This window comes from Enoplosus armatus, chromosome 18, assembly GCF_043641665.1.
Source record: "Enoplosus armatus isolate fEnoArm2 chromosome 18, fEnoArm2.hap1, whole genome shotgun sequence".
Classification (NCBI taxonomy): Eukaryota; Metazoa; Chordata; class Actinopteri; order Centrarchiformes; family Enoplosidae; genus Enoplosus; species Enoplosus armatus.
This window is the reverse complement of record NC_092197.1, coordinates 6,195,739-6,222,722: the sequence shown is the minus strand read 5'-3', so window position 1 is coordinate 6,222,722 and position 26,984 is coordinate 6,195,739. Positions and strand designations below refer to the sequence as shown.

Genomic DNA, 26,984 nt, shown 5'->3' with positions numbered 1-26,984 from the left:
TCAGAGCTGTGTGTCCTCTCTGGTTTCTATGCTGGACTCGTGTCTCTCTTTTAGGCTGCTGCTGTGGACAGGAGGCTCCTCTGGGACGTGAGCCAGAGGGTCTGAGCGAATCAAGTACCTGAGACAGAGAGAGCAAGAGGGCAGATAAAGAACTGAGAAAAGCGTGTGCATCAATTGTTAAGAGTTGCCACATGGGAGCTCAGCTTTCAGGCAGTTCCTAAACCGATTCCATCTCACTAACCCTTCACTGCAGGAGTCACACTCTTGGCCATGAAGGGCGCTCCGCATTAAAAGAAGAGGAGGTAAATAAACAAGTAAACAAGTGTGGGATGCACTCGCCACTCTCCATCACGAACAGGAAACAGCCATCGCCATGGATACTGATAGGTGCCTTGCTCGCTCAGCTGTTGTGTTATAATTCATGCTATTTCCTTGTGATTGCATATTGTTTTCAAAATAATACGCTACAAAATTGGTAGGGGCCGTTCTTTTGTAAAGCAGTATTAAGGGATTTTTGGAGAAGGAAGAGGAAGTTCTCATGAATATGTTAACACATCCATAGACATGGAACAACATTATTATCAATTTGGAGTCGTGTTGCCGGCCCCCCTGACACTTAAGCCTGATATTCACTCTCCTTTTAGCTCTGTTTGGTCTCCACCGACTCCTGAGGGAAATATCTGTTTTTTTAGCTGCCAAATGCTCCACTATGTTCACCAGCTAGTCACTAACTTTGTCTGTCCACCGTTTGGTCCTGAGCAGGTAGCTTACAGGGGGACCAAAGCAATGCATTAAAACATGTTGAAAAGCTGAGGGGAGCTGCAGAGTCAGGTGATCATTCTCTGCTGTGGGGTTTTCACTACAGGCGACCCCATTCACATTACTCATAAACATTTCCTCCATTGACAATATAAACATATGTATTAGTGCAACTTTAAGTGAAGTACTATAACATCATGTATGAACGGAAATTATAGTGACAAAGTGATGTGTTTTGTTTTCATTTTCACATCACTATTGAGTGATATTATTTAAATCCACTGTGAAAAATCAGCGTTTTGTCAACTGTTTTGCTTTGATTATCACTGGGATTCATTTCTGACAAAACAAACAGAAAAAAAAAACAGCTTTGAGAAAGCTGAGAAACAAACAGTAGCAGGGGTACACCTCACACCCTTTGTGCATTGTATTTAATGGGTTTGCACGTCTGTTTATTATAAAATAGGTCTGAGTGACAAAAATTTCAAGAGGTTACTATTTGTACTGAACAACACACATGCTGAATGGGAGTAATCTTACACAATGTCATTGAGCTCCAGCCTGGTGTCAGGAGAAGGGTTAATCAGGACGTAGGAGAGCGTGTTCTGATGATCATTCTGCTCATCTGAAACAGAAACATCACTTCAATCAACAAACTGGAACAGTCGCATCTGTATGACGGTGGTATGATCTTCAACACTCACCTTGCAGGTATCCCAGATTGACTCTGTTCATGACGTCACTGGCCGTCAAATTAGTAAGGTCTTCTACAAACAGCAGTTAGACAACAAACAGACAAACCTTTAAGCAGAAGAAGACGTGAACGTTTGGGAAAGGAAAGCTCTGAGCAGTTAAAGGTGTGTCCATCCTCACCATATCCGGAGGTGGGGAGGCCCAGGTGCCTCATGCGGTTGCGGACCAGCTCAGACAGCTCTTCCCTCTCGGAGCGTCGGTAGAGGTTGAGGCGCTGCTGAGCGATGCGCTGGGCATGGTCCCTGCTCGAGTCCCGGTTCACTCCCTGCCACCTCACGCTTTTCTTACTCAGACGCCGTGCCCACTGCATGCTCTTCTTCCTCAGCAGGGGGTGATCTGATTGGTCATTGTTGCGAGACTCATCACCCTTGTCCTTGGTGTCCTCGCAGTCATCAACACTGACTGACACCTGCGACTGGGGTGGGGACACAGGAAGTTACCTTTACGGACAGGATACTCATCTTAACAAAAGTTCTGAAAAACTGAAACAATAATGCTCAGGTAAGTTTCATAATAATTCTTAGCCTTGCTAGCAGTCAGTCAGTCGGTCTACCACTTTGGTCCAGAAATATTTCATCAAGTATTGGATAGATTGCCAAGAAATGTTGTACATTTATGGTCCCCAGAGGCTAAAGCCTACTGACCTTGGGGATCCCCTGACTTTTACTTTTTTGTGCCACAATGACGTTCACATTTGTGGTTCTGAGTAAACTGCTGTGAAAATGGTACAGATATTCATGTTCCCCACAGGATAAACTGTTACAACTTTTAATCTAGCACCATCAGCTGATCAAAGTTAAATTTGTCCAATACTTGGATGATAATATTTATAATGAGCCTCAGCTCTACTTTGTTATTAACGCTAATTATAACTGTTAGCATGCTAACGTGCTAAACTAAGATGGTGAACATAGTTAACATTACCTGCTACACATCAGCATATTAGCATGCCATTGTGAGCAACTACAGCCTCACAGAGCTGCTAGTATGGCTATATAAACTCTTAGTCCTGTTATATACTGTAATACATTATTTATGAGTCAAGATTCTGCTTCACACCAGAGATTACAAGCTTATTTGTACTAAACATGTTCTTGTATTTGAGATGGATATTTAGCTTAATACAACTTACAGTATCATCTCTGAGATCTCACCTCAGAGGTCGAGAAAATGTGGGACTCTGTCCGGTAGATCCCAATAGGAATTTCTGCACTAGAGGAGCAGAGTTTCTGGAACAGCCTGCCGTAAGTACTGATCCACAGATCTTCCTCGGTTACTTTCATCTGGAACAAGAGATAAATGGGTATACTAGTGGTTAGATAAACTGGGTCAGATCATTTCTTTCTTCTCATACATTTTTTTCTTCTCTCTAACTCACAGCACAGAGGTATCCTGATCCTGGAGTGGTGTCCAGCCCCAGCAGCAGCCTTGCAATAAGGATCATGTAGTCCTTCACGAAAGACTGACAAGGAATCACACTTTTATAACTTTGTTCATTACAGCTAAAAAAAAAACAGTGGACATAAAGAGGCTAAAGTGAGTTTTCTATCAATGACTGAACACAAGGGGGCACTTTTGCTTTATGGTAATGCTGCTCTGTTTCTTCAGGTGATCCTGTTTCTCCGCTGCTGTAAGACACATTCATTTCTTTCACATGGTATTTAAAAGGGTCATCTGAGGTGCTTAGCTGTAGGTGTGTACCAACCTGATACAGCAGGGTGTCCAGCATGCTAATACTGAACACTCTGCCTGCAGCAAAGGGTAGGCGAAACATGAAGGCCAAGTTGGAGCCTTTATCACGCTCTTTCTGTGGGGGAGAGCCAGGGTCCACAGCATTTAAAGGTCTGTCATTTTTCTGACAGTGTAGAAAGTCATGACAACAGTGTGAAGTGAGTTTAAAAAACAGACTATCTTCTCTTTACAATTCATGTTCATAATTCATATTACCACACTTCACTGTAAGCACTCTTGTAATGTCTTACCTTCTCCAGCTTGGAGAGGGCCAGCGAATAGCAGTCCTTTGCTCTGAACTGCATGAATCTCATGTTGGATGGATGAGTAAGCTCTGTTATAATACTGAGACTGGGAAACAACCTGGAATGAAGAGAGAAGGGTGTTACATTAAATAAAGTGATAAAAAAAGAGGAAAAATAAGACTAAATATCACAATTTATTACCAAACATACAAAAAAAAATTAAAGCAATGTCATGAATAACATATAATAAACATTATGATATGATCGGATGAATTACCTGAACATCGTCTGCACATTGACAATAGTTTTGGCGTCAGCCATGTAGTCCTCCTCGGCACTCATTGTACTCTCTTTATCCACAACAACCAAATTATCTGCGTAGATGATGCCACACTGCAGCAGGCTATCCAGACTAAAACACACACACACACAAACAACAATGAGCATAACAACAGCAGACACCAATTTACCTGGAACATACTGCACATCCAATTAAATCTCAGAGTACAAACTCCTCTTCAATATATTCTAATGAGAAAATAAATGTTATATATAATACAATTATAATGAGAAGCAGAAGGTTATCTGACGGTCTTACTTGTCTATGGTCCCAGCCATGTAGTACACCATAGGAAAACAGCAGATGGCCTCCAGAAAGTGATTATCTGGCCTGCAGGAAAAAATATGATATATGATATGTTTTATAATGTCCTTTTTATTCAAAACCACACAATACATGGCTTAGTAAGATTTTTTTAAACATGTATGATGCACACAAGAAACATTTAAGTTAGTCACTTACTTGGACAAAACCTTGAATGGGAGTAAAAAAAGCTATCAATCAGGATAAACTTTAGCCTTGTGGCATTTATTTTCTCTCTTTGCTGCAATTATGTACAGTAAATGTAAACATAATGTTACAGTTGATGTCCCTACTTAGTGTGTCATCAGGCTGAGGGATGGGTCCGTCTGGTACTGAGCGTGCTCAGAGAGATTTAGTTGCTTTATTATTGCCTGTCCTCAATTACCACAACCCCTGACAGAACATTACTTGCATCTGCCCAGTCCTCCTGACTAGAGACCCAAGGCTGTCGTAAGTGCTTGAATTGCGTATCCAAGTGTGTGGGTGTTTGTATTTGTGTGTGTGTGTGTGTGTGTGCAACAGCGATAGGAAGGCAGGGAGAGAGAGCTGCATTGAGGGAGAGAGCTTATTGTTATTTGCGCGTTTGTATGAGAGTCCTGAGAGCCTGCATGTGGGGGCTGAAAAGGGACACATCAGGGTTGTCAATGAAAGCCTGCTTGGTGTTCTCCAAAGAAATAATTTTCTTCATCTTTTTCTCCCCTTGTAGCAATATATATCATTCAGGTTCAAGGCAAAGCAAGTTGCTATGGTTACTGTCTGGTGCTACAGTGCACAACGTTTTTTATTTTCTTTGTCGCTCAAAACACACCGTCACAGTGAGCAGCAGCAGTAACCTAACATCAGGACCGACAATGGAGTTCCACCTCCACAGCCTTGTCCTAAGTGCTGCGCTGACGTGAGATTTTTGCCTACGTAATGATTCCCAGCATGAAATGTTGAAAGACAGAGTGAAAGGGAGAGAAAAGAACGATTTGTGTGTTATGTGTGTGTGTGTGTTACGGTGAACTCACGGGTTATCCAGCAGCAAGACAATGGGGTTGAGTTCTTTCCTGGGTCTGTAATAAGCTCTGAGAGGCACTATGAAGTTATAGAGACCGTTCCCTGCAGTTTCAGCAGACACAATGATGAGCTTGTTTTTAAAACCATAAGCCTTAGCATCCTCAAAGCTGTTGTGCCTGCAGCCCTGCAGAGAGGAGAAATAAAACCAGGCAGGTATTTTAGGTTTGCTTTTGTGAAGGGAAGGACATAGAGAGGAGGGAAGGAATGGAAGGAATGATGGAGGCAGTAAGTAATTGAGTGACTAAGTTGGAGGAACAGTGACTGCCCACCTGGTCCAGTCGTAGGCAGCAAAACGGGGCTTTTTCAGCCAACAGATGGCACAAGGTGGGCGAGCTCCCGATGTACGGAGAGTTAGGGGGATAACCTTTCACGTACCTGGCAACAAATCCAAAAAGCATGAATGACACATATCACGGAAACATACTGAAAAATGGTCAGGTTTTCTTGTTGTAATTTCTTGCTCTAAAGATGTTTTTTTGGCATTTGGAAGTTAAGAGAAATGTTCTCTTAGGGATAATTTTCAGAATATGCAGAATTCACTTATTTATTATGTTACCTTGCAAATTAGCTTTCAGGTTCAACTGCATGCTGGGTAAACTATTCACAGAATGCTAACAGTTAAGGAAAATATTTTGAATTGCTTTGGCCGGATATTTCGGAGGATACACAATGGTAGACTGACTGGACTCAATTTTATTATGTATGATTGGTTGCTTAATTTGCATCTTGCAATATATTAGCATATATCACAAGACTGTGGTTTCAATTATGTTTGCATAAGTTGATAGAAACTGGCTGTAGAACTAAAAGACAGTTTGACTTTTTAGAGAAACTTAAACACCGGTTTAGTAGCACGATCAGGTTCAAGATACATGTTAGGATGTGAACTACATACACATTCAATTCAATGGCACAATGTTAATATAACCCCATTACATGCAAAAGTCCTGCTTTCAAAGTCTCCAGTAAAAGTACAGATGTATGATCAGTAAAATATACTTGATATACAGTTAATACTGCGGGAAAGTTTAATTATAACAATGCAGCATATTCTACAAACTGATCTTTTGTATCTATCAGCTATATCTTCTTGAGTGTAAAATCTTTAACTGCAAAGTAACAAGTAACTAGCTGTTAAGTAAATGTAGTGAAGTAAAACCACTGAACTGTAGTGAAGTAAGAGTATAAAGCATATGATAGAAATACTAGTTACTTTCCATCACTGGAAGATACAGACAACCTATCTATAATTTCTAGGAGACAAATAAGTAACTGTCAAAGTAATCTTAAGAAACTACATTTGTAGTTTTATTTACGGAAGTAGTTTTCAGCATAAGAAATCTAACTTCTATCTGAGTAATACTTAGGTCCGGTAACTTCTCTTTAGTACTTGTGCTTCAGTAGGACATTCAAGTACTCTTTATCATCTTATAGCCTGTGTTATTTGCCTCCCTGTGATTAGGTTTTTACGGTAGCCTATTGGTATTTATGTACACACAGAGAAACAGAAACATTACTCAGTAGTTGAGTGGCCTTTCTCATCTGTGAAGACAGAGTCATCTTCTGATTGGTCACTGAGGAGGTCACATGGCAGAATTGAGGAGGAGTCGGCGATCTCCTGAACTGGAGCGATGCTCGGCCGGCGGCCGCCTGTTCCATTTACTGTAGGTGGGACCAGTTTACCACCTGAGACGTCAGGTGGACTCGTATTCTGAAGATCCATAGCAACAGTGCCTGTAAATTATATTCACCTAAGTTTTAAATCACAGATAATGAACCAGCGTCTCTGCAGTCAATCCCAATTCATCAATACCTTTCAGACCTCTTTCATCAATAAGAGCAGTGTATGACTCTCTATATCCTCTCACCCATGCTGGCAATGATGCTGTGCACAGGAAGCTGCGAGGGTCCGTCATAGATTCCCCCGGCAGTGCGGCCTTTCCTCTCCTCCTGGTTGAAGATGAAGGCTGAGTTCTCCTCCTTGGTGATGTTGATGTAGTAGCAAGTGTCGGTGGCAGCCATGATGTGGCGCGGGCCAGGGTTCAGCAGAATGCTCTTGTTGTCCTCCCTCTTTATACCGATCAGACACACGCCGTACCTGCACATCACATACCTGCTGTTAGCGTATACCTGAGGAAAATATCTGACAGCAGAATCTTGTCATTACATTTAAAGCCATAAAAACCTGAAACTTCATGGCTAAAAATTGATACTTGAGGCTTAAAGAAATTGTTCGACATTTTGGGAAATACACTTACATGTATTCACTTTCTTGCCGTGAGTTAGCTTAATTTAGCTTAGCATAAAGATTGGAAACTCGCTCTAATTAACATTATATGCTTGGCAACCTCAAGACGAAGACGAGACAAGTAACATAGTGAGCTTTAGAGGTTCTGCTAAACTTTGTTACCTTCGGACAGGGCCAGGCAAGCTGTTTCCCCCTGTTTACAATCTTTCTGCTAAGCTAAGCTAACCAGCTGCTGGTTGTAGCATATAGCATATAGACATCACAGTGGTATCACTCTTCTCATCTAACTCTCTTCAAGAAATCGAATAAGCATAAAATGTCTTTCTTTAAAGTACGCCAGAAGTGTTGTCTGGACATGCAAGAAAAAAAATGTAAAAAATGTTTTTTTTGTTTAATTGACATCACTTTTTAGCAGGAAAAAAAAGACCCAAGATGGTCAGTTAAGCCATTTGGAAGTTAACATTTAGAGGTAATTTTCAGAATGTGCAACATTCACTTATTTATTCATGTTACCTTGGAAATTAGCATACAGGTTCAACTGCATGCTGGGTAAACTAGTAAGGAAATATTTTGAATTTTTTTGTTTTATAAAACTAGGATGAGACGAAAGAATAGTAGTGCACTGCTGCTGTACTTGATTATACAAGATGACAGCAGGTATCAAACAACAACAGACAAACGAACAGTAACAAAACGTGTAACAACCCCTGTGAATGTTTTGGTACATTTTTAACTTGTCAGCATCTGAAGGAGATGCTTTAGCTTACATGTCAACTCACTTCTTGTGAGCATGAAAGGAAGCGTATGTGAAGCTTTTGCCATTATACTCTCCAAAGAACTTGCTGTCACACAGCCGGATGTGGTAGACCTCGTTGCCGGAGCAACATCCGTACATCCTCTGCCACTGCTCCGGAGACTGTTGTCCTTCTCTGCATTCATTCAGGGAAAATACAATCAAACATACAATGGATTAAAGTATTAGAACGTACGCTGATATACATGTGGTCTTGACAAACTCTTGCTTTTGAGAAAATCTATTAAGGATGAATCGTTCTCATCATTTGCAAATCTCCTCTCCCCACATCCCTCAAGACCCCGAGGGGTGCGCTGGGTCTACTGGGTCCTCGGGTGAAAACAGACAGCTTGATCCATGTGTCAGTCAGTCGGCTTGGTTCTAATATGCCCTTTGTAATGGCTTCCAATAATTACTGTAATTGCTGAAGCGCTTTGATGGAGTTTAATAGGCTATGAGAGATGCTCAGAACAGCCCCAAGATAGCAGTTTACATACTTGTTTCTTAGTACTGAGTACTATCAATATTTACATCAGATGATTTAAAAATCATATTTCACACTCTCTGGCTGCCATACTGTCTACTCTCATCGTAAAAGACTAATTAATATGCTCTTTATTATCAATATCTCCTGGTCTCTTTTAAACTTATTTCCCACTGAACATCCTTTATGATCTGCATGTCTCTGCATGCACACACATGCAATGCAAACATACACATACAACGCACCTTTGCATAACCCTAACCCCCATACACATTAGGACGCTGACTCCATCATGTGTCTTTCGCCTAAGAAACATGGCCAACCTTAGGTCTGTTGTGTCAAGAAATGAAATGGAGATGCTAAAACATGCTTTCATCTCATCATGTTTGGAGTACTGTAATTCTCTTTTTACCTGCCTTAATAAATCTTCCTTACACCGTTCACAACAGTCCAAAATGTTGCTGCGAGACTCGACACGATCGCTTAACACGATCCAGCAGATGGTCACATATTACACGTTTTAACCTCTCTGCATTGGCTGCCTGTTTGGTGCTCACTTATTGAGCCCTACACGGCTAGGCGCCACAGTATATCATGGACCTTCTGCACCCCCACACCACGAGGCGAGCTATCAGGTCCTCTACTCTGGGTTTTCTAAGTGTACCTCTGACACGTTTTAAGACTCGGGGAGGTCGTGCTTTACAGTCGGCAGCCCATAAGCTTTGGAATAGTCTCCCACTCAATAAGCTTGAGGTCTTTGGACTCAGTGGAAGCAGCTAAAAACCCATCTGTTCAGACAGGCAATTAGGTAGCATGTGGTATTTCATGTTTTAACTTGTGTCTTGTGTCTATTCCCCTTGTATATTTATATTTGTTTTATTTATTTGATTGTATTTCTTTGACTGTGAAGCACTTTGAGACTGGTGTCTGTGAAAGGTGTTAAAATATAGTTATAAATATACTCTTCTTGCTTGCTTGCACAGTCAGACAACTATAATACACATTCATATATTCCTTTGTGGCTAATGTGTGCAATCTCAAAGCCCATAAGCCTTTGTTTAAAAAAAATGCGCAAAGCTTCACTTTCTAAAGAGTTGTCAGGAACACAGTAAGGGTTGTAGCTCATTGATTCCCCTTTAATGTGGTTTCCCTCAGTCATTGACATCAGCTTTTAAAAGTGATCCGTTTGCATGCTGTGAAAAATCATTTTCCACCGGAGAGCTTTTCATGCTGTTTTACAGAGCACACATCCTAAAAAATCCATTTAGGTGCCGCTTGTTCTCTTTTTTCGATTTATTGCACTCTCTATACGTCCTGCCGTTTTCCACAACGGACTAAGACTTTTGTCTTTGCTTGGGCTTATACCTCTTTGTGGCAGTTCCATGGAAGCTGTATATACAATCGCAGATATAAACATGTGAAGAAAGTTGAACTTCACACTAAGGAGAAAACAGAGGCCCCTGGTTTTGCAAGATGACTGACCGTCCGCGGGAGGTGTGTACAAGGAGCGTGACCAAAGTAGAGGTGGCAGGACACACACAGTTGAGAGCCAACATGGCGTACTTGAACTCCTCCTCACACACAACATGGTCTGAAAAGGAGCAAATGAGCTGATCAGAGGGGTCTTTTCAAGAAGTCATACTATTATATGTTACACAGGAAAGGTGCTTTTTAATAAACTCATTTTACAGGAACATTTTTTTGAAATTTGGAAAAATACGTTTATTTGCTTTCTGACTGAGAGTTACATGAGCAAAGTGATACCTCTGTCTTATCTTTCCGTTAAGTATGAAGCTAGCAAGTACTGAAAGTTGATTAGCTTAGCGTAAGATAAATAAAGTTGATCTTATCTAAAGCTAAACTAGCTCTCTCCAAAGTTCAAAAATACACCTATCAACACCTCTAAAGCTTGCTAATTAACTTAACTTGATAAAATTATATCGTTATTATAGATTATATTATATAATTATACATCTTGTTTTTTAAGTTGTCTGGCGTTATGTGCTGTAGTGATTTCCTGGAGTCCTCACTGGTTGCCTAGCAACAAGAAAGTCACTGTGCCCCGAAAGAGTTACAGCACACAACTTTTTCTGTTTTGAAACAGAGACAAACAAGATATAACAAACAAATTAGGCAGCTTTTGAGGTGCTGGTAGGCAGATTTTGTTACCTTTGGATAGAGCCAGGCTAACTGCTTGCCCCGGTTTCCAGACTTTATGCTAAGCTAAGATAATTGACTCTCAGCTCTAGCCTCATATTTAATCCTGCTTTTTTTTATTTTTGGCTATTTGGGAGAAGCGGAACAAGCTATAAACACAACAATGATATACTATAAACTTTTTAGTTTATATGGCAAACTTGTTAGCAAGCAGTTGCCTATTTACACATCCAGCAAATACAAAGCAGCATTATCATTCATTTGGAGTCGTGTTTTTGGCCACCTGATGAATATAAGTCCAATATTCACTCTCCTTTTAACTCTGTTCTCTGTTTTTGTCTCCACCAACTCCTGAGGGAAATATCTGGCTCTTTAGCAGTCAAGTGCTCTACTATGTTCACCAACTAGTCGCTAACTTTGTCAGTCTGCCGTATGGTGCAACAGACTCTGTAGAGCTAAGGGAATTGCAGAGTTGGTGACAATTCTCTGTGGGATTACTACTAGGAGCGAACCATTTCACATACAAGTCATGTGATCCATCATTAATATAATAATGGATCTCTCAGCCAGAAAGCAAATAAGCCGTTCACTGACAGTTTAGAAACACTCACCTGCAAATTTAACATGGAACTTATTTTCAGGCTTGAGTATCTGGACATAAAGGGGGCAATTTGGAGCAAAGTCCTTCACTGCCCAGGCTCTCAGGATGGTCTGATGGTCCTGAGGGGAAACAGCCAAAGATTTGCATTTTCACTCTTGCATTTTTTAATCACTCTCCTTTAATTAATTAGTAATTGTCTTCATGACTGACAGCATTAATGGCTTGAGTCTTTGTAAACAAACGGATGACAACTCATAATTGATAAAGAGTTATGGCAGAGAGTTCAATTATTGTTCTTCTTCTTACCGCAGCCATGCGATCCACCTCGTTACGACTGCTCAGAATGAAACAAGCCTCTGCGTCATCCATTCTGCAGCAGCGAGGCAAGTTTGTAAATGACAGAACAAAGTCAAGATAGATGAAATTGCTCAAATACAAAACAGTGGAAAAAAGAAAAAAATCACACACCAATCAGCCAATCAAAACTCAACTGAAATGACCTTCGACCAGTCAGAGTAAGAGATAACAGCAACATCCTTTGATTCAATATTGAATATAACATTGCCTGCATATAGACGAACACGCAGACATTAACCTGAAATGCTTTGCACTGTAAATGTGCTGTGAATGTGGAACTGTTTTTGCATATGATTAACACAGCCGGGAGAGTGCAGACTGCAAAACAAGTGTGGGAGGATTTGAAACGGTGCCAGCGATGCAGGATGTAAGCTCGACACACACCCAGTCCTCTACTTCTAATTGCTCTATCACAGCCCTGCCAAATATATACAGTGAATTTATATAACTGATTTCATCAAGTAATACTTTATGGTATAACTGTTGCACAGGAATGGTAAGTGTTTTTGACATGCTATTTTATGTCTTTGCTTTTTGTTGTTTTAGTATTACACTTTTATTAATTTGGGGGACTCAAAAGAGACAAAAAAAACTGGCCTGCATGTGTAAAATTAGTTGGATTTACCATTTAAACTTGGCTGTATTTCTGTAAAGTACTTTGAGACGTGTGTGATTAAGGCTAGGGAAATAAACTTCCCAGACAGATTGACAGCAGGTTTTTCAATCCTTCCATTGGTGTTCAAAATTTCCACGTAGTCTCATTCAGAACACTTTGATGACATAAAATTATCAGAATAATGTCAGACGGATCATGTTTGCTTTCCTCAGAGTGAGTGGTCCATTTAAGAGCTGAGTCTAAAAGGAAATGTGTATAGCGTGAATGAATAATTACCATGTTGTCGGAGTATGAGGCAACACAATAGCTCTGACAAGCCTATTTACTGACAAAGGAATAAGAGAATATCTGGGTGACATTAAGGAATGGAGCTTCATATCCTACTGATGGTTTGCAGCAATTATTTATACCTGCCTAAAATGCAAAATATAAAACTTTGCATCCAGTAAAGACAATTTAATCTGAGACAAAGCTGTGCAGCTAGTGCAGGTACATGTTGCTAAGACAGACTGACGATCAAAGGAATCTGTGAAGTGTTTTTACTGTACTTTCCTGAAGCTTAAACTCCCCATAAGTGATGCAGACACTGTTCAGGCCAATCACTTAGATCTATCATCCTTCCAGAAGGCCTATTACTAATGGAGATATCAAAATGAGATGATTTGTTTCACCTTTCAGTCAGTAAGCCTCATCCTCTGCAGACCATAAATGTCTGCACAAATTTCATGGTAATGTATCCAATAGTCGTTAAGACATCTTAGTCTGGACCAAAGTGGTGGACAGACCGAAAGGCAGACGACATTGTCATCCTGTGTTTAAATACCAGAAAAGAGTTTGTGAATACATCATCATAACTGGGAAAAGTTGTCCTCTGGGCCCAGAGGTTTTGGGACCTGTCACTTACTTGGCTCTTAGCAGGTCCTGGTCTTTGAGAACAGATCCTTGCAGATAGATGACCCTTTGAGACCACAAAGGGATCTGCAGCACTCTCCGCACCTGGAGGTCCATTTCACTTGGGCACAGGATCACCACATAGTAATCCTTTAAGAGTACAAAAGAACCACTTTAGTATCTACTGTGGCTACAAATGTCCTTATGTGTCTCAGTTACTATCCTATCTGCATTACAAGAGGTATTTTCCCTTTAAATAACCATTGAAAGACACCATGCAGACCATTATCACATCCTGTATGTGTACTCTAGAGTATAAGAACGCATGTGCTTATTCTGTGTTGTTTGGTACCTGCAGTCTGGGATGGGCGTAGAATTCATTGAGAAAATCCATGAGCAGGTCTATCTTTAGTGCGCTGACACACAGCACTACATGTTTCTCTGTCTGCGCTCTGTGGCGGCTGTAATTCCCTCCAGACTTCTGCCTCTCCATCCACAGGTACATCAGCTCCTCAAACTGACACACAACAAGCTGAGTGAAACTACAACTCACAAAGGAACATTTAATGGTTACCAAGGGTGATTATTTCAACATCTTCCTACCTGCAGAGGCAACACCACCAGGGCCACACAGATCATGATGACCACCAGCAGCTGGGAGGGCCAGATGCGGGGAGTGACGTCTCCAAAGCCCACAGTGGAGAAGGTGACGATGCAGAAGTAGAAGGAATTGAAGAGGGTGAGGTTTTTGCCGGCTCGCTCCAGGTGCTGGATTCCACATGTGCTGTGTAGAACAGGTCAGATGAACCATGTATCCAAACAATGCCGGCATTTATGACGTACTGTTCATTATTAACTTGCCATCACAAAGCAGTAACAGACTGATGAGTCATATAATTGACTTTATTTGAGTTCTTCTACCTACAATCACTTGATAAAATAAACTAAAAACTTTATTTTTATTTACATGTCCATTGTTTACTAATAATTTCTTGAAAGTTTCCTGGAAAGAACTATGTAATTTGTTACTAGTTAAAGGGAAAATAGAGACTAAGTTCTGAGACTGTTATATTAGTTAGTTCAATGTGTTGTGTTGAGTTTATCATTGATTTCCAGAATAATTTCCTTTAAAGAGCACTTCCTTTTAAATCCAAATAAATATTTCTTCATAAATATCTATTCATTATTAATTTAATATCAGAAAACTGTCTGTTTGCCTGCAGAAAAATGTAATATTTTGTTCATGTTCGGTCCTGCAGTGAACTAACCATCCGTCTCAAGGTTACACTAGCTTAGCATTTGCAATTAATTGGAAGCATATCAACTTACCACCCTCTGTTTTCTCTTTAATTAGTACCAAATTACATGATTCTTTTTTTGTAGGAAACTTCCTGTGAAACTTTTAGGAATTTATGGACCCGAAAAGGAAAGTTTCACCAACATTTACCAATTTTCCTTGTTGCTTTCATGATACTGAGATCGGCGTGTGCCTAGTCACTATCTGATGGTAACTGTCTAATCACTGTGCAACAATACACTATCATAAATATCTACACTATCATAGATATGTTTCCAAAGTAATGCAATATAATACAAAAGCTCTGCAACCTATAAACTTAAAATATCAATTACTTGTCGATACAGATATAACACTAGATAAAACTTACATTATAACTTATATTAAAAGACAATACACCACCACAGAGCTGAACTTTTTGGAATCAAGTCCTGTTCATATGAATATACACATAGAGAGAATAAATGAGTCATTCACACTGAAGAATGACAGAAGGACCTTACAAACAGCTAAAATAAAAATCCTCTAAGAAGCAGCCTCACCCAGTGAAGACCAGGCAGAGCAGGGTGCAGATGAGAATGAGGACCTGGTTGAACATGGCTGAGTTGGTCCTCTGGATGGCTCTGTGGACATCATTCTACCCAATAACAACAGCACACTATATAACTCATACAAAATACAGACATCAACTTGCATCTACCAAATCTTTTCTCTGATGTCAGATCAGTTCTCACATCATTAGTTCAGCTATTTATTGCAAATGGAGATGGCATTATGGTTCTACTATTGGATGCTTCCTGCTGCAGCAATACAGCTGAACAGCATGAAATACAGAACAACATGATAAAATGCTGAGATGATTGCTAAATGATCCCCCAGTGGAAGTCCTCCAGGGTGCACACAATCAGAGAAGAACCGAAGCAGGAGGAGGATGTGTTGTTGCAGGCGCAGTGCAAATGACTGTGAGCATGGAGGCCTTTATAAATTAGTCAGATGACCCATCGTAGTGTGACTCAGAGCGTCTTGGCTTAACAAAGTCATTAAAATGTTGATTAAAAACAGGCCATTAGCAGAAACAGTTAAGCTAATGCTGTTGACTCACAATCATGTTCTCCAAAGCACACTTGGCCAGCCAGCAGTTGAGAAACACGGGAATGAAGATGTTTCTTATGGAGGGCCAGAAGATCTGAGGAGGAAGTGAGAAACTTCAACTCGCTAATGGAAAACATTTCACAGTTAAACATTCCTTCATCCATGTCAATCACACATTAAAAACTGCACAGTGACGGGAAATGCTGCTTGCATTGTGGTTTAAATGCTTCAACTGTTGAAAAATCACAACCTGCTCTAATAATCTAACATTTTAGCACTGAATGTGGTGCAGGGGTGCAGTCTGCAAATTACATCCATTTACATCCGTATAGTTCAATTCTCTGTGTTCATGTAGCTCAGTCTGCCTTACAATACTTTTTCTGCCTGCTGTTCTCGAAGGCTAACTCTAGTTTCTAGCTATCTAAATGTGTATAGTTCACTTTTTACACATTTCCTCTAAGGTAAAAGTATGTGGGTTACTTGTGTGTGATAGTTGCAATAAGTTGTTCAGTGTTGTCATGGTAAAAGTTTTACCGTAATGATGAAGGGAACTGTGTTGATCATCTCCAGAAGAAAAGACACCTGGAATATCTGCTCCCAAATGTTCCCCTAAAATGAAAAACATGCCCGGACTTTTTAACAGTTTTACCTGTGAGCACACAATAGACAGTGAGTCAACGCAGAGACACATTTCTTAATTGTAGTCTGTCACTTTCCACAACCACTTAATCCTTCACCTCAACCAGATCCTGTAATTACCGTCTATCCTTAATGTAGCCGTGACAAATGACTTGGGCTAATTACGCCACTTATGGATTGTCAATCTCACAGACTGTAAGTGACTAATTGTACAGACTGTATTCTGCAATCATACTGATGTGCTTGAAGGCTCTGTGTATTGATTTTGTGTGTGTGTTACCTTGTAGCTGAGATACATCAGTAACATAGTCTCCAGGAAACTAATGATGGCCACAATCACCTGCGCAAACCAAAACAGGAAATAATAAACACAAACTTAACAATTCAGTGTTTTCATATTTGTTTAGACGGTCGAGCAGCTGTAGTTTATTAGATATTTGATCACCTCAGTTTTGCTTACATAAATGGATTTTTATTATTATATATTCTGTTGTGACTCACTTGAATGGCCCAGACAGGAACCTTTCTATCCACCCAGAAGATCAACCCCCTGTATGCAACAGCAACTCTTTTATTAACAGTGAACAATAAATATCCTCCACGTCAGAGAAGAAATACATTCTGTTTTTATACCATCAGTGAGAGATAAACACAGTCAAATAAGACGACACAGATGACACCGATGTCAATTATTATATCTTTACAAGGGTATTAATAGAGTACGAGATAATAGATAAGACAGTCTGTCCTCATATTAAAACACTGATCTCATGTCAGGTTAAGTAATAAGGTGAGTGCAGGAAATGAGGTAAGATACTGAAAGAGCACACACAGTACATTTGTCTTACGAGAGGCTACATAATTATTTTCAACCAATTTGCCCCTATTAACAGAAATCACTCCTTCTGCTGCTTACCAGTTAATTTCTCTGTCCTGCACTGATCCGTTCCACTGGCAGTCAACACTGCAGAATAATGATGATGGAAAACAAAAGAGGACAAAATGATACAGAATCAAATACTCTAAGCAAAGTGTTTCATTAGACTTCATACATGCCAATTCATCAGTCTCTTAAATCTTCTGAAATTAACTTTTTTATGTTAAACACAGATAAAGCTGAAAACTTATTATATGTCCAGTCAAAACATACATTTACTTAAAGATGTTTAGTCAGTTAAAACACCTGCGTGTCTCTTTGTACTTTGTTGGCCTTTTATTTTCATTGTTTTCAATGTTTTGTCTCTTTTTATTGTTTTTTTCTTTTAATAATCTATAATTTGTACGGTATGTTAGTTCTTCAGTTGTTTTATTGAGTATTTCCATGTCATGCTACTTTCTACTCCACTACTTTTCCTTTTAATTATTTAATTTATTCTTGATAATTTGGAGGTTTGTACCGTTGGGCTCTGGGCAATTGTGACGACATTTCTTACTATTTTCAGAATCTATGATGTAAAATCCTGCTTTTGCATTAATGCATAGAAATAATAATCTAATGATATTATATATAATAGTATAACAGTCACAGGGGTCACAGACTTTTTCTGCATTGAATACTTTTACTTGTAATACTTTCATTGCATTTTCCAGTTTATACTTACTTACTTTTACTTAATGCAGAACTTTTACTTGTAACAGTGTATTTTTTACAGCATCATATTGGTAATTTTACTTAAGTAAAGGATCTAAATACTTCCTCCACTACTGGTGTTGAGACACCTCTGTGAGATAATGCGCTTTAAATAAATCTTCTCTTGACTTAGACACTTTTCTCTCCGTGTAAACAAACCATTTGTTGTTGCCACTTGGAGCGTTCTGCTGTCCTGTGCTGTGGTTGCCGTTGGCGCCCTGAGCGGGGTTGTCTGTCGCCACTCGGATGATGTACAGCAGACAGGTGAGCAGCTTCAGGGAGAAGTTGAACACACGAATCCTAAGACCTGAAGGCGAGAGAGGGACCTATTTTCCAAAAAACAACACTACAGCAGTGCAGCAAAATGGTATTTATTGTGACTCATAAGCAGCATCAGTGTGAATATGCACTTACATGTGTGTAGACTTACAGTGTAGCACAGTGGTAATTATTTTTAAATCTATGGTTGCTAAGCAAGAAGCCTGTGGGATCCTCCAGTGCTGCAGTGTTTTTCTATATGCATCTGGGTCTCAAATAGGCATGAATTTGCGGGTATTGCTTTTATTGTGATGTGCTTTAACGAACTTCTTCAATCATGCAACAGCCACTTACTTGATCTTTGGTTTTTGATGAAGAAAAGCTTCAGACGCTCCTTGAAGGTGTTTTCATTCACATAAAACTCGACCTGCACCCTAACAGGGAAGAGAAGGAGAGTAACCGTCACACAAGAGTCAGCAGCATAAACAGAAGGAGCCACGAAGGATGTTTTTCAAAGCAGTTTTCAAAGTATGAAATTTCACGCAGCATGAATATTCATAATGTTGTTCTTCTAATCATCTGCCGGAGGAGAGATTGGTAATCATCTGTCTGTGATTCTGATTTTGTTCCCAATTACAAGACAGGTTTAAATGTAGCTTAAACCAAAGGAGCCAATGAACAGCTGTTACAGCTGTGGAGGACCATTTTACCCATAATTAAAATTCAAAGGGAAATTTGATATGATATCAATCAAATATCATATTTTGGCTTTTTTCAGTTTCAGGTATTATTTTCTCCATGATGTACATGTTGATTTGCTGGCTATGATACAAAACACATACCATATGTTTTGGGTAAGCCATCAGAAGTAACTTTTCTTGTGGGTAAAGAAATAAAATTGGATGAACTGTAAAACAGTGGTACGGATGTTGGATAATGTTGGTTGTTAATTTGTAAGCACAGAAGGAGGAAAGTCAGTCAGAGAGAATAAGGACAACTCACTCAGTAGGTAGCTTGGCAACACACGGAAAATCTTTACACTATTAAAGTACAATCTTCACAGTGCTGCCTTTGGAGGAGAGAGCAGACAGGGAAAAATGAAAAGACAGAGTGCAAGCATAAGAGAGATTAGAAGAATTTGAGGGAGGTTGAAAGCTTGTGAGGCTGCTGCTGCAATCCCAAATTTCAGTGTCGTGGCTGCACGTTTCACAGTGGGAAGGGAAAGGCAGTGTGGGTGGTTGGATGCACCGACATCCCTTCGGTGTGCACTGCAAACAGCCACTTCAGGTCTGCACGATGATGAAACCACACCACAGAGTGGAGAAAACCCTTCAGAGGTGAAACAGAGAATGCACAGAGAGAGAAATCCTCTGTGATGAGATCTGAAAACAACTCAGCTGTCACATCTGGCCAGCAGCAGGGCAGAGATGGGCTGTGGAGGTAAAGGCACTTCAACTGAGAGCTGGCTGTCACACATGAGGGTCCTACAGATTGCTCTCTGTCTGTCTCTGTGTCTCACCCCTCCACCCACCCACCCACACACACACACACACACACACACACACACACACACACACACAGATAATGGTGCAAGTAATGACCAGCACCTGTTGAGCACACAATTACTAGCTGAAGTGGTCTGACATTAGTCATACTGCAGTGTCACATCGGAGTTTCAGGCAATTTAAGACGCGCAGCTCTGAGAGTAATCAGATCTTTTAAAATGACTAATGGCATCTGAGCGAGTTCTGCAGGTACAATCATTTGGCGGCTCTGAAACAGGGCTGCTTTTATCAACTCAATTCACCTCGAGGTGTTCATTAACAACAGAGAGGAAGCTGTTGCTCTGAATAAAAAAAGTTAGAACATAAATCATGAAAGGATTTTTCGGCACCACTATCAAATAGAGCTGAAACAATTAGTTGATTAATTAAATAGTCAATCAACATAAAATTAAGCTATTAATAATTTATGTCCTTTTTAAAGAAAAAACTACCTCACATCACGTGGTTCAAGCTTCTCATTTGGGAGGATTTGCTCATTTTCTGTCTTATGTGACAGTAAACTGAATATATTTTGGTGTTGGACTGTTGGTCACACCATCACCTTCTCATCACTATTCTCATTTTATAGACCTATTATAGACCTTTTATAGAACTATTTAAACAGAAAAAAAGGCCGATTAATTGATAATGAAACTATTAATCGAAGGACAGAAAAGTTATGGAAACTATCTAAAAGCCAGCTTAAGTCATTTTTAAAGACAAAAGTGCCAAATGTTGATGATAATGACGGTAGCAAATAAGATCTTTGGATTTTAAAAACAAGTTCAAACCAAGTAGCCTAATTTCAATTCCTGGGGGCCATTTTCACTATTTACTGACACTTTAAAGAACCAAAATATTAGTGAAAAGAATGTCTCGAAAATGACAATCGCTAGTTGCAGCTCTATTTTATGTTGCAGCAGTTGTGTCCATGAATAAAATAAATGACTTTCAGGTTGTTGTAACTATAAATAAATAAACAGGCAGTCTGTGCATCGCAGCAGTTTTTGGGCGCGCTTATGAAATTAGTCGGAGCGAAACTGAGACAGAATTTGTCTCAAAATAAATAAATAAATAAATAGCAATAAAAACTTGTCACAATGTGGTGCCCTCGCTTGCCATTCAGATGTCCTGGTGTCAGCTTCAGCACTGACACCAGGATGCATGTGGCCCTACCTCTGCCCGGCATCACTGCCAAAAGGGTCCGACCTCCAAGTACCCACGGACGGACTGATCCAGGTGGGGATGAGGATCTTCGGATCCATTGTCCATTGACACCTGTAGCTGCAGTCGTGCAGTCAGTCTTAATTCCTACAGCATAAGCTTCTTACACCCGCGCGCCTCCCCGCAGCTCTAAAATATCTCTAACTGTGTTTGTCGGGAAATGAATCATTTTAGATCTTTGGAAAGAAAAAAAACAAAACACTCCGTTAACAAGAAGAGATTAAACAAAGAATAATTCATGGACAAAGCAGTGTTTGATTATTCATTTATTTTGAGGAATGAAGTGCTTATTAGAATATTTTTAGAAATGTATACAGTCTCTCTCTCTCTCTCTCTCTCTCTCTCTCTCCTTGTGCGCGGGCCTGTTGCCACAGCAACGTTGCTATGACAGGAATAACCCCAACTGATGCTGTTGCAGCATGGTCCTCTCCAGTAGGAGCTCTGCAGCTTCTGACAAAAGCTGTAAACATTCACTGTGACACACTGGAGGGATGGTCCGGTGGATCAGCTGCAGATAAACACAGATTTTCTTTTTTTGTTGCAGGTGGCATCATGAGCTGCAGCATGTCAGTATCACAGGGTCTTACAGAAGAGTCTCAAAAGTGTCATCTGAAGCCCTCATGACTTATAGCCTACAGAGCCCAAAGGCATGCGCCGCCTGTCTTTCTGTTTTGCTCTTCTGTCAGGAGAAAGCAAAGCGTCTGGTCGGGCTCTCTCCGCTCTGCTGATGTGGAGGTTTTGGCATCACAAGTGACAGACGACAGCAACGGAGAGAGATAGATGCTTTTCTTCCTTTTGGATTTGAAAATGCAGACAAAAGGAAAATCAAGAACAATGTAGGAGGCTCTGCTCCCTCTCTCTCTCTGTCTGTCTCACGCTCTCTTCTGCGTCCCTCCCACCTTTTTGTCTTCTCTTAATTTGAAGCGTCTGAAGTTGTAATTTATAGATGACCTCCTCCGGGAGTCAGTGCTTTTGAAAATACCAGAAGGGGCCACTCCACTTGAACCCCCTTTCGCCCACATTATTACTGTAGCGCCACTCAATGTGGCTTTCCAAGTTACATGAGGAGACCCTCACACCGTAGAATATGTGACATTTTCATTTATGCATCCTGCATTTATTTATAAGTTCAGCTCAGGAAGATGTGACTTAGGAATAATGAAGACATTTAAAATAGAACAAATGTGATAAACACAGTAAATAAAAAATAAAAAAAAGAGACTGGAATTGCAGACAGAAGGCGGATGAACAGATGAAAGAAGAAAGTGGGCCTGAGAGAAAGACTGCAGCACTTCAAATAAGGCTGATGGTTTGACGGTATTGTGTATATGCATTTGTGTGTTTCTTCTCATGCGTGCCTTTGAGAAAAGGAACCTTTGAGTGATGGATGATCCGCAGGCGGATGTGACCAGTGGCATTTGGGAGTTCACAGACAGCTGCTGAACACAAGCCTGGAAGGTGACCACTGAAAATCTAACCCGAGGCATCACTCACCTCCAACAACACTATCTACCCGGGACAGAAGACAGGGTTCATTTGCAGGGAAAAGAACAGAAAAATGATAATAACTGCTTAAATAGGAGCTGAAAATGTAGACAGCTTTATCGAGGAGAAAAGAGTGGTTGTTGCAAGGACAGCTGGGGAAAGGTCGCATTTGACTGAAAGCGTTGGCAGAGCTTGTTGTTTTTCCTCGTCAAATAGATATGTCAAATATTACAAACAGCACTGCGGCCTCAAAGGTTTGCTGCTGCTGTAATCACATCTATAATTACATTTGATCATCACTCTCCTGAGGTCCATCTGGCAAAACCCCAGATTATATACTGAGTAAATATCTTTAGGAAATGCAAATATGAGCAGATAACTAACTGCTCTTCAGAACCACTGCAGTAACAGACAAAAAGGGGCACATGTTTTTCTGTTTCAAGCTATTTTTTGACTCTTTATTTTAGACTTTAGAAGAATCTAAATCCTTGCTGTATCACTGTTGTGAATCTCAGGACGAAAAACAAATGAAGCAGATCTCAGAAAACAACAGAAGACTGCCAGTGATCTTGTCTATCAAGCTGAGATGCTGCAGCAGAGTGCAGAGCTGAAGGTAACAGAGGAGAACGGGTGGATGAGGATAGGTAGATAATAGAGGGACTGATGGTGAGATCTCATTTTTAATTCTTATTGTGAATTATGTCATAGTGGTATTGGCTGAAAAACATGTTTCAAGTCTAATCTTTTCAAGTTTCAAAGTTTTAGGAGAATGTATCAAACACACACATACACACACACACATCTAGCATACTTCACAACGTCTTCTCAAAAAACCCAGAATGACTCAGAAACACTCTGCTTTTTCAGCACCATGGACAGCACCCCAAACTCTGCCATGTTTCTGGCTTCATTTCCTCTTTCAAGGCTGATAAAATACAAAGCACAAACACCACTTACACCATGTAACAGGGCCAGAGAACTCTTGAAACTGCACTTGTGTATGTTGTCGTGTATGCTCAGATTGCAGGGTATGGTAAACACTCCACGCACAATAACTCTGATGTAACTTTGAAGCAAGTGGGGTTGAATGCTAATTATGAGTATTAGGGCTGGCAATCAGCACGTATTATAGATGAAAGCAACATGAGATGACATACAGAGCTGTAATGAGGTTAAATAATCGGCGCCACTGGTAAAAATAAAAGTGTTTTTTACGTATGAAAGAGGAAATTGTCTGAAACATCATGACAACATATGGCAAATGCAGACAAAAGGCATCAAAAAAAGGAACTGCAGCTCTTGAAGCGGGATGAATATGATGGATAAATAGACTATGAAGAGGTTTGGTTGGAAAATACTACAGAAAAACTCTAGCAGCATTTGCAATTTAATCATTGTGTCTTAGTCCTGCAACCATTATTATTTACTATTGATTAATCGTTTTGGTTTATAGATGTTAGAAAATAGTGAAAAAATGCCAATTATGATTTAGGTGATTGTTTTGAAAGTCCAAATCCCCAAATTATTCAGTTTACTATCATAGAAGGCCAAAAATAAACAGCAAATGTTCTATGACAGTCTAGAAGAAGTGAATTTCTGGCATTTTTTTATTACTTAAACAATTGACTATCAAAGAAGTTACTGATTAATTTTGTCGATCGAACAGTAATTCACAATCAGGTGTACCTGCACCCCAGGCGGTACTTCTGTTGCTGCTTGGGGGTACATGGAAAGATTGTGAGTAAAAGTTGTGAAATTTGAATTTCAAAAATACAACAACTAATTCTGTCAGCTGTAACACCTGAACCTCATACGTTTAGAGTGCATGAAAATGAGTTAGCAAGAGAGCAGAGAAGTTAGCTAACAGGTAGCTAAAAGTAAGGGATACAGTAGAAATAGTTAGGTAATGGTGAAACGGCAAAATAGCTCAATTTAACAGATGACACTGGACTAACAGATTTATTGACTAACCGCTTCATCTTTAAAGTGTTAACAGAATTGTTTGTATCTGAAAGTCAAAATCTATGTCTCTCACAATTTTTCACTTTTGACCATCACCAAAAAAGCAAACAAACAACAACAAAAAAACGCAACAACTTGTTATGAGTTCATCTGCTGTTTCTGTCTCTGACCTTGTCAAACAGCTCTGCTCAACCTTCAATCTTTTTGTGAGTTATCATTTCTCTTCACGTCCACGCTGCTGCCTACCTGTCGTCATTCTGGAAGCTCTGGTCCCCGAGCAGCAGGTCTCTGAAGCGGAAGCGGGGCGGCAGAGGGGGCACCTCACTCTCCTGCTGCTCCATCTTAAGAGTGGAGATGTCTAAGATAACCCCGCTGCTGCTGACGTTGGTCTGGAGTGGCGCTGGAGAGGTGCTGGTGGAGGGAGAGGAGAAAGGTAAGGAAGCAGAAGGGAAATCAAGGGAGAAAGAGAAGGGAAGTGCAAAAGTGAGGGGAGCTTGAAGGACAGGCAATGCTGAAAAGGAACAAGGAGCACAGGGAGAAGGAGAGGAAACATGGGATGGAAAGTGCAGGTGGTGGACTGATACAGGAATGCAGAAAAGTATGGGTTCGAGAAAATGGGAAAGAGAAAAGAAACTGTCAGAAACTAATGGAAAGTATTTCAGCCCAGTCCAGAAGACTCTCCACACTGAGCTTTGATGACTACTTTTAATTAGCCTCTTTTGACGTCTGTTTGCAGCTTGTTCTGTAATATGAGCTGTTCAAACAGCATCCTGAAGTCATACAGACAATAGAAAGCACGGCCATATGTTCATCTTAAGCACCATGTAATGTAAGCATAAAGAGCAGCAGCATTCATTTACATGCAGTCTAGCGAAAGTCAGATATGTTAAGGTACAGCCTTTTGGAGGGGCACGACCCCGAAGTTGAGAACCACTGGACTAAAATACATCACTGTATATAAAGTAGTTAAAACTAGCTCCACCTCAATCTAGATGGATCCCAGATTCATCTTGATATCAGATCATAAAAACTGGGATAGAAACATCTGGTTAACTGGATGAAGCGCACAGTTTCTACTGTTACGTTAATGCCTACAGATGTTGAGTCACCTCTTCCAGTTCACAGCCCGAGAGCCTGAGTAACATGCGAAGAAGGAGTGCAGTGCAGTTGGATGTTACCTTTGAACCCCCTTTGAAGAACGCGTGTGAAGATGAAGATGAACTGGATTGATTTTTGCATGAATATTTTGCATTTTTCACTTACTGGATGCTTTTTCATATTAAGTTCCCGATTAAAACATCCTTTCATTAAATATTACTCATTGCAGGGAGACGTAAGAGATGTATTTTATGATTAAGTGGTGCGGTTGGAGACAATCAAGTGCAGTTTTTCATTCCCTTCCACTGAAGAAGCAGCTAAACTTACACAATCTATAGAGAGGCAAGGCAGGCAGAGCGTAGAAAAGCCTTGAACCTCTCTTTCCTCCATCTCTCCCCCTCTTCTGTCCATCACTGTGTCTTGCCTGTTTGCTCTAGTCCTCCATTAAGCTTGTCAAACTTATTGCATAATAGATGAAGGCTATATTTCCCATGTGGTTTTTATGAAATCCATCCATCTAACTTAAACAAACAAAACCCAATGACAAGTTTTATGGTTAGATATCTGACCTCATGTGTCATTTAACAACTCATCTGTGAGTCTTCTCGGGGACTTTTATTTTTAACACATTATGTAGGTTTTTGTTTAAAACACATTTTTGTTGAAAAGTGACACAGATGTCCCAAAGAAGACACACAGAGTCCAACACATTATGCGATTATTTAATGTGTTTATTATAAGCATATTTACAGTAGATAATATCCAGGCTGTTCTGGTGAAAGCTGAGACAGAGAACAAGCCAGTGAACAGCTGAACACACAGCAGTGGTGACAGGTAAGACAGCGTGTGTGGATGGAGGTGTGGAAAAACACTGATAAACTAAAATCAGCATGTTTACCCACTGCACCACAGCCAAGTGAATAAAAAACATTCATATTTCATGAAATATAAAGACATTTGACACTTTTCTCAGTTTATTATTCGAACAAATCTCTCATCTTCAAGGCATGAACATAATAAGAGTAAATTATCAATCTCTAATCTCCACATGATGCCTAAAGTTTGCCTTCTTACTTGTTTCCTGTCTGTTTGCGGTTGTTGTCTCGTCTCTCTTACCGTGGCTTGTGCTCGTTCACGGTCCCATCATCGTTGACAAATGACTGGTTCTCGTAACATTCACTGCACATTTTGGCCGGAGATCCGGCGCTGCCGTCGGACTGGAGAGCTGCGGTGGTCGGCGTTGGGTCCCCCTTGACAAAGTCGCCTTCCTGGGTTAATTGCATCGGAGGGTGATCTGCCCAAAAAGGAGCGGACTCCCGGAGAGAAAGACGCGCTCTTTTAAAAGCCCGGGCGATGTCTCCCTCTCACCGACTCAGGTGCATCTTGGAGGTATGGAAGAGTTTCTGTCAGCCTACGCA

At 40.3% G+C, this 26,984-nt stretch overlaps 1 protein-coding gene across 1 annotated transcript; it reads right to left on the bottom strand.

The window, feature by feature from the left end:
* Positions 1–26,849, bottom strand: kcnt1a (potassium sodium-activated channel subfamily T member 1a). Its single transcript, XM_070924185.1, has 31 exons — positions 26,683–26,849; positions 24,715–24,879; positions 18,608–18,687; positions 18,155–18,302; positions 17,282–17,329; positions 16,867–16,915; positions 16,646–16,705; positions 16,261–16,335; positions 15,737–15,820; positions 15,177–15,271; positions 13,941–14,121; positions 13,690–13,854; positions 13,351–13,487; positions 11,780–11,843; positions 11,484–11,592; positions 10,198–10,306; positions 8,218–8,367; positions 7,059–7,288; positions 6,708–6,924; positions 5,460–5,565; positions 5,142–5,314; positions 4,087–4,158; positions 3,766–3,900; positions 3,495–3,606; positions 3,218–3,319; positions 2,891–2,974; positions 2,667–2,795; positions 1,633–1,927; positions 1,464–1,526; positions 1,300–1,384; positions 1–118 (listed from the first exon to the last, which is right to left on the bottom strand). The coding sequence occupies exons 1-31, from the start codon at positions 26,847–26,849 to the stop codon at positions 1–3; spliced, it is 3,807 nt and encodes a 1,268-aa protein (XP_070780286.1).
* Positions 26,850–26,984: the final 135 nt, after the last annotated feature.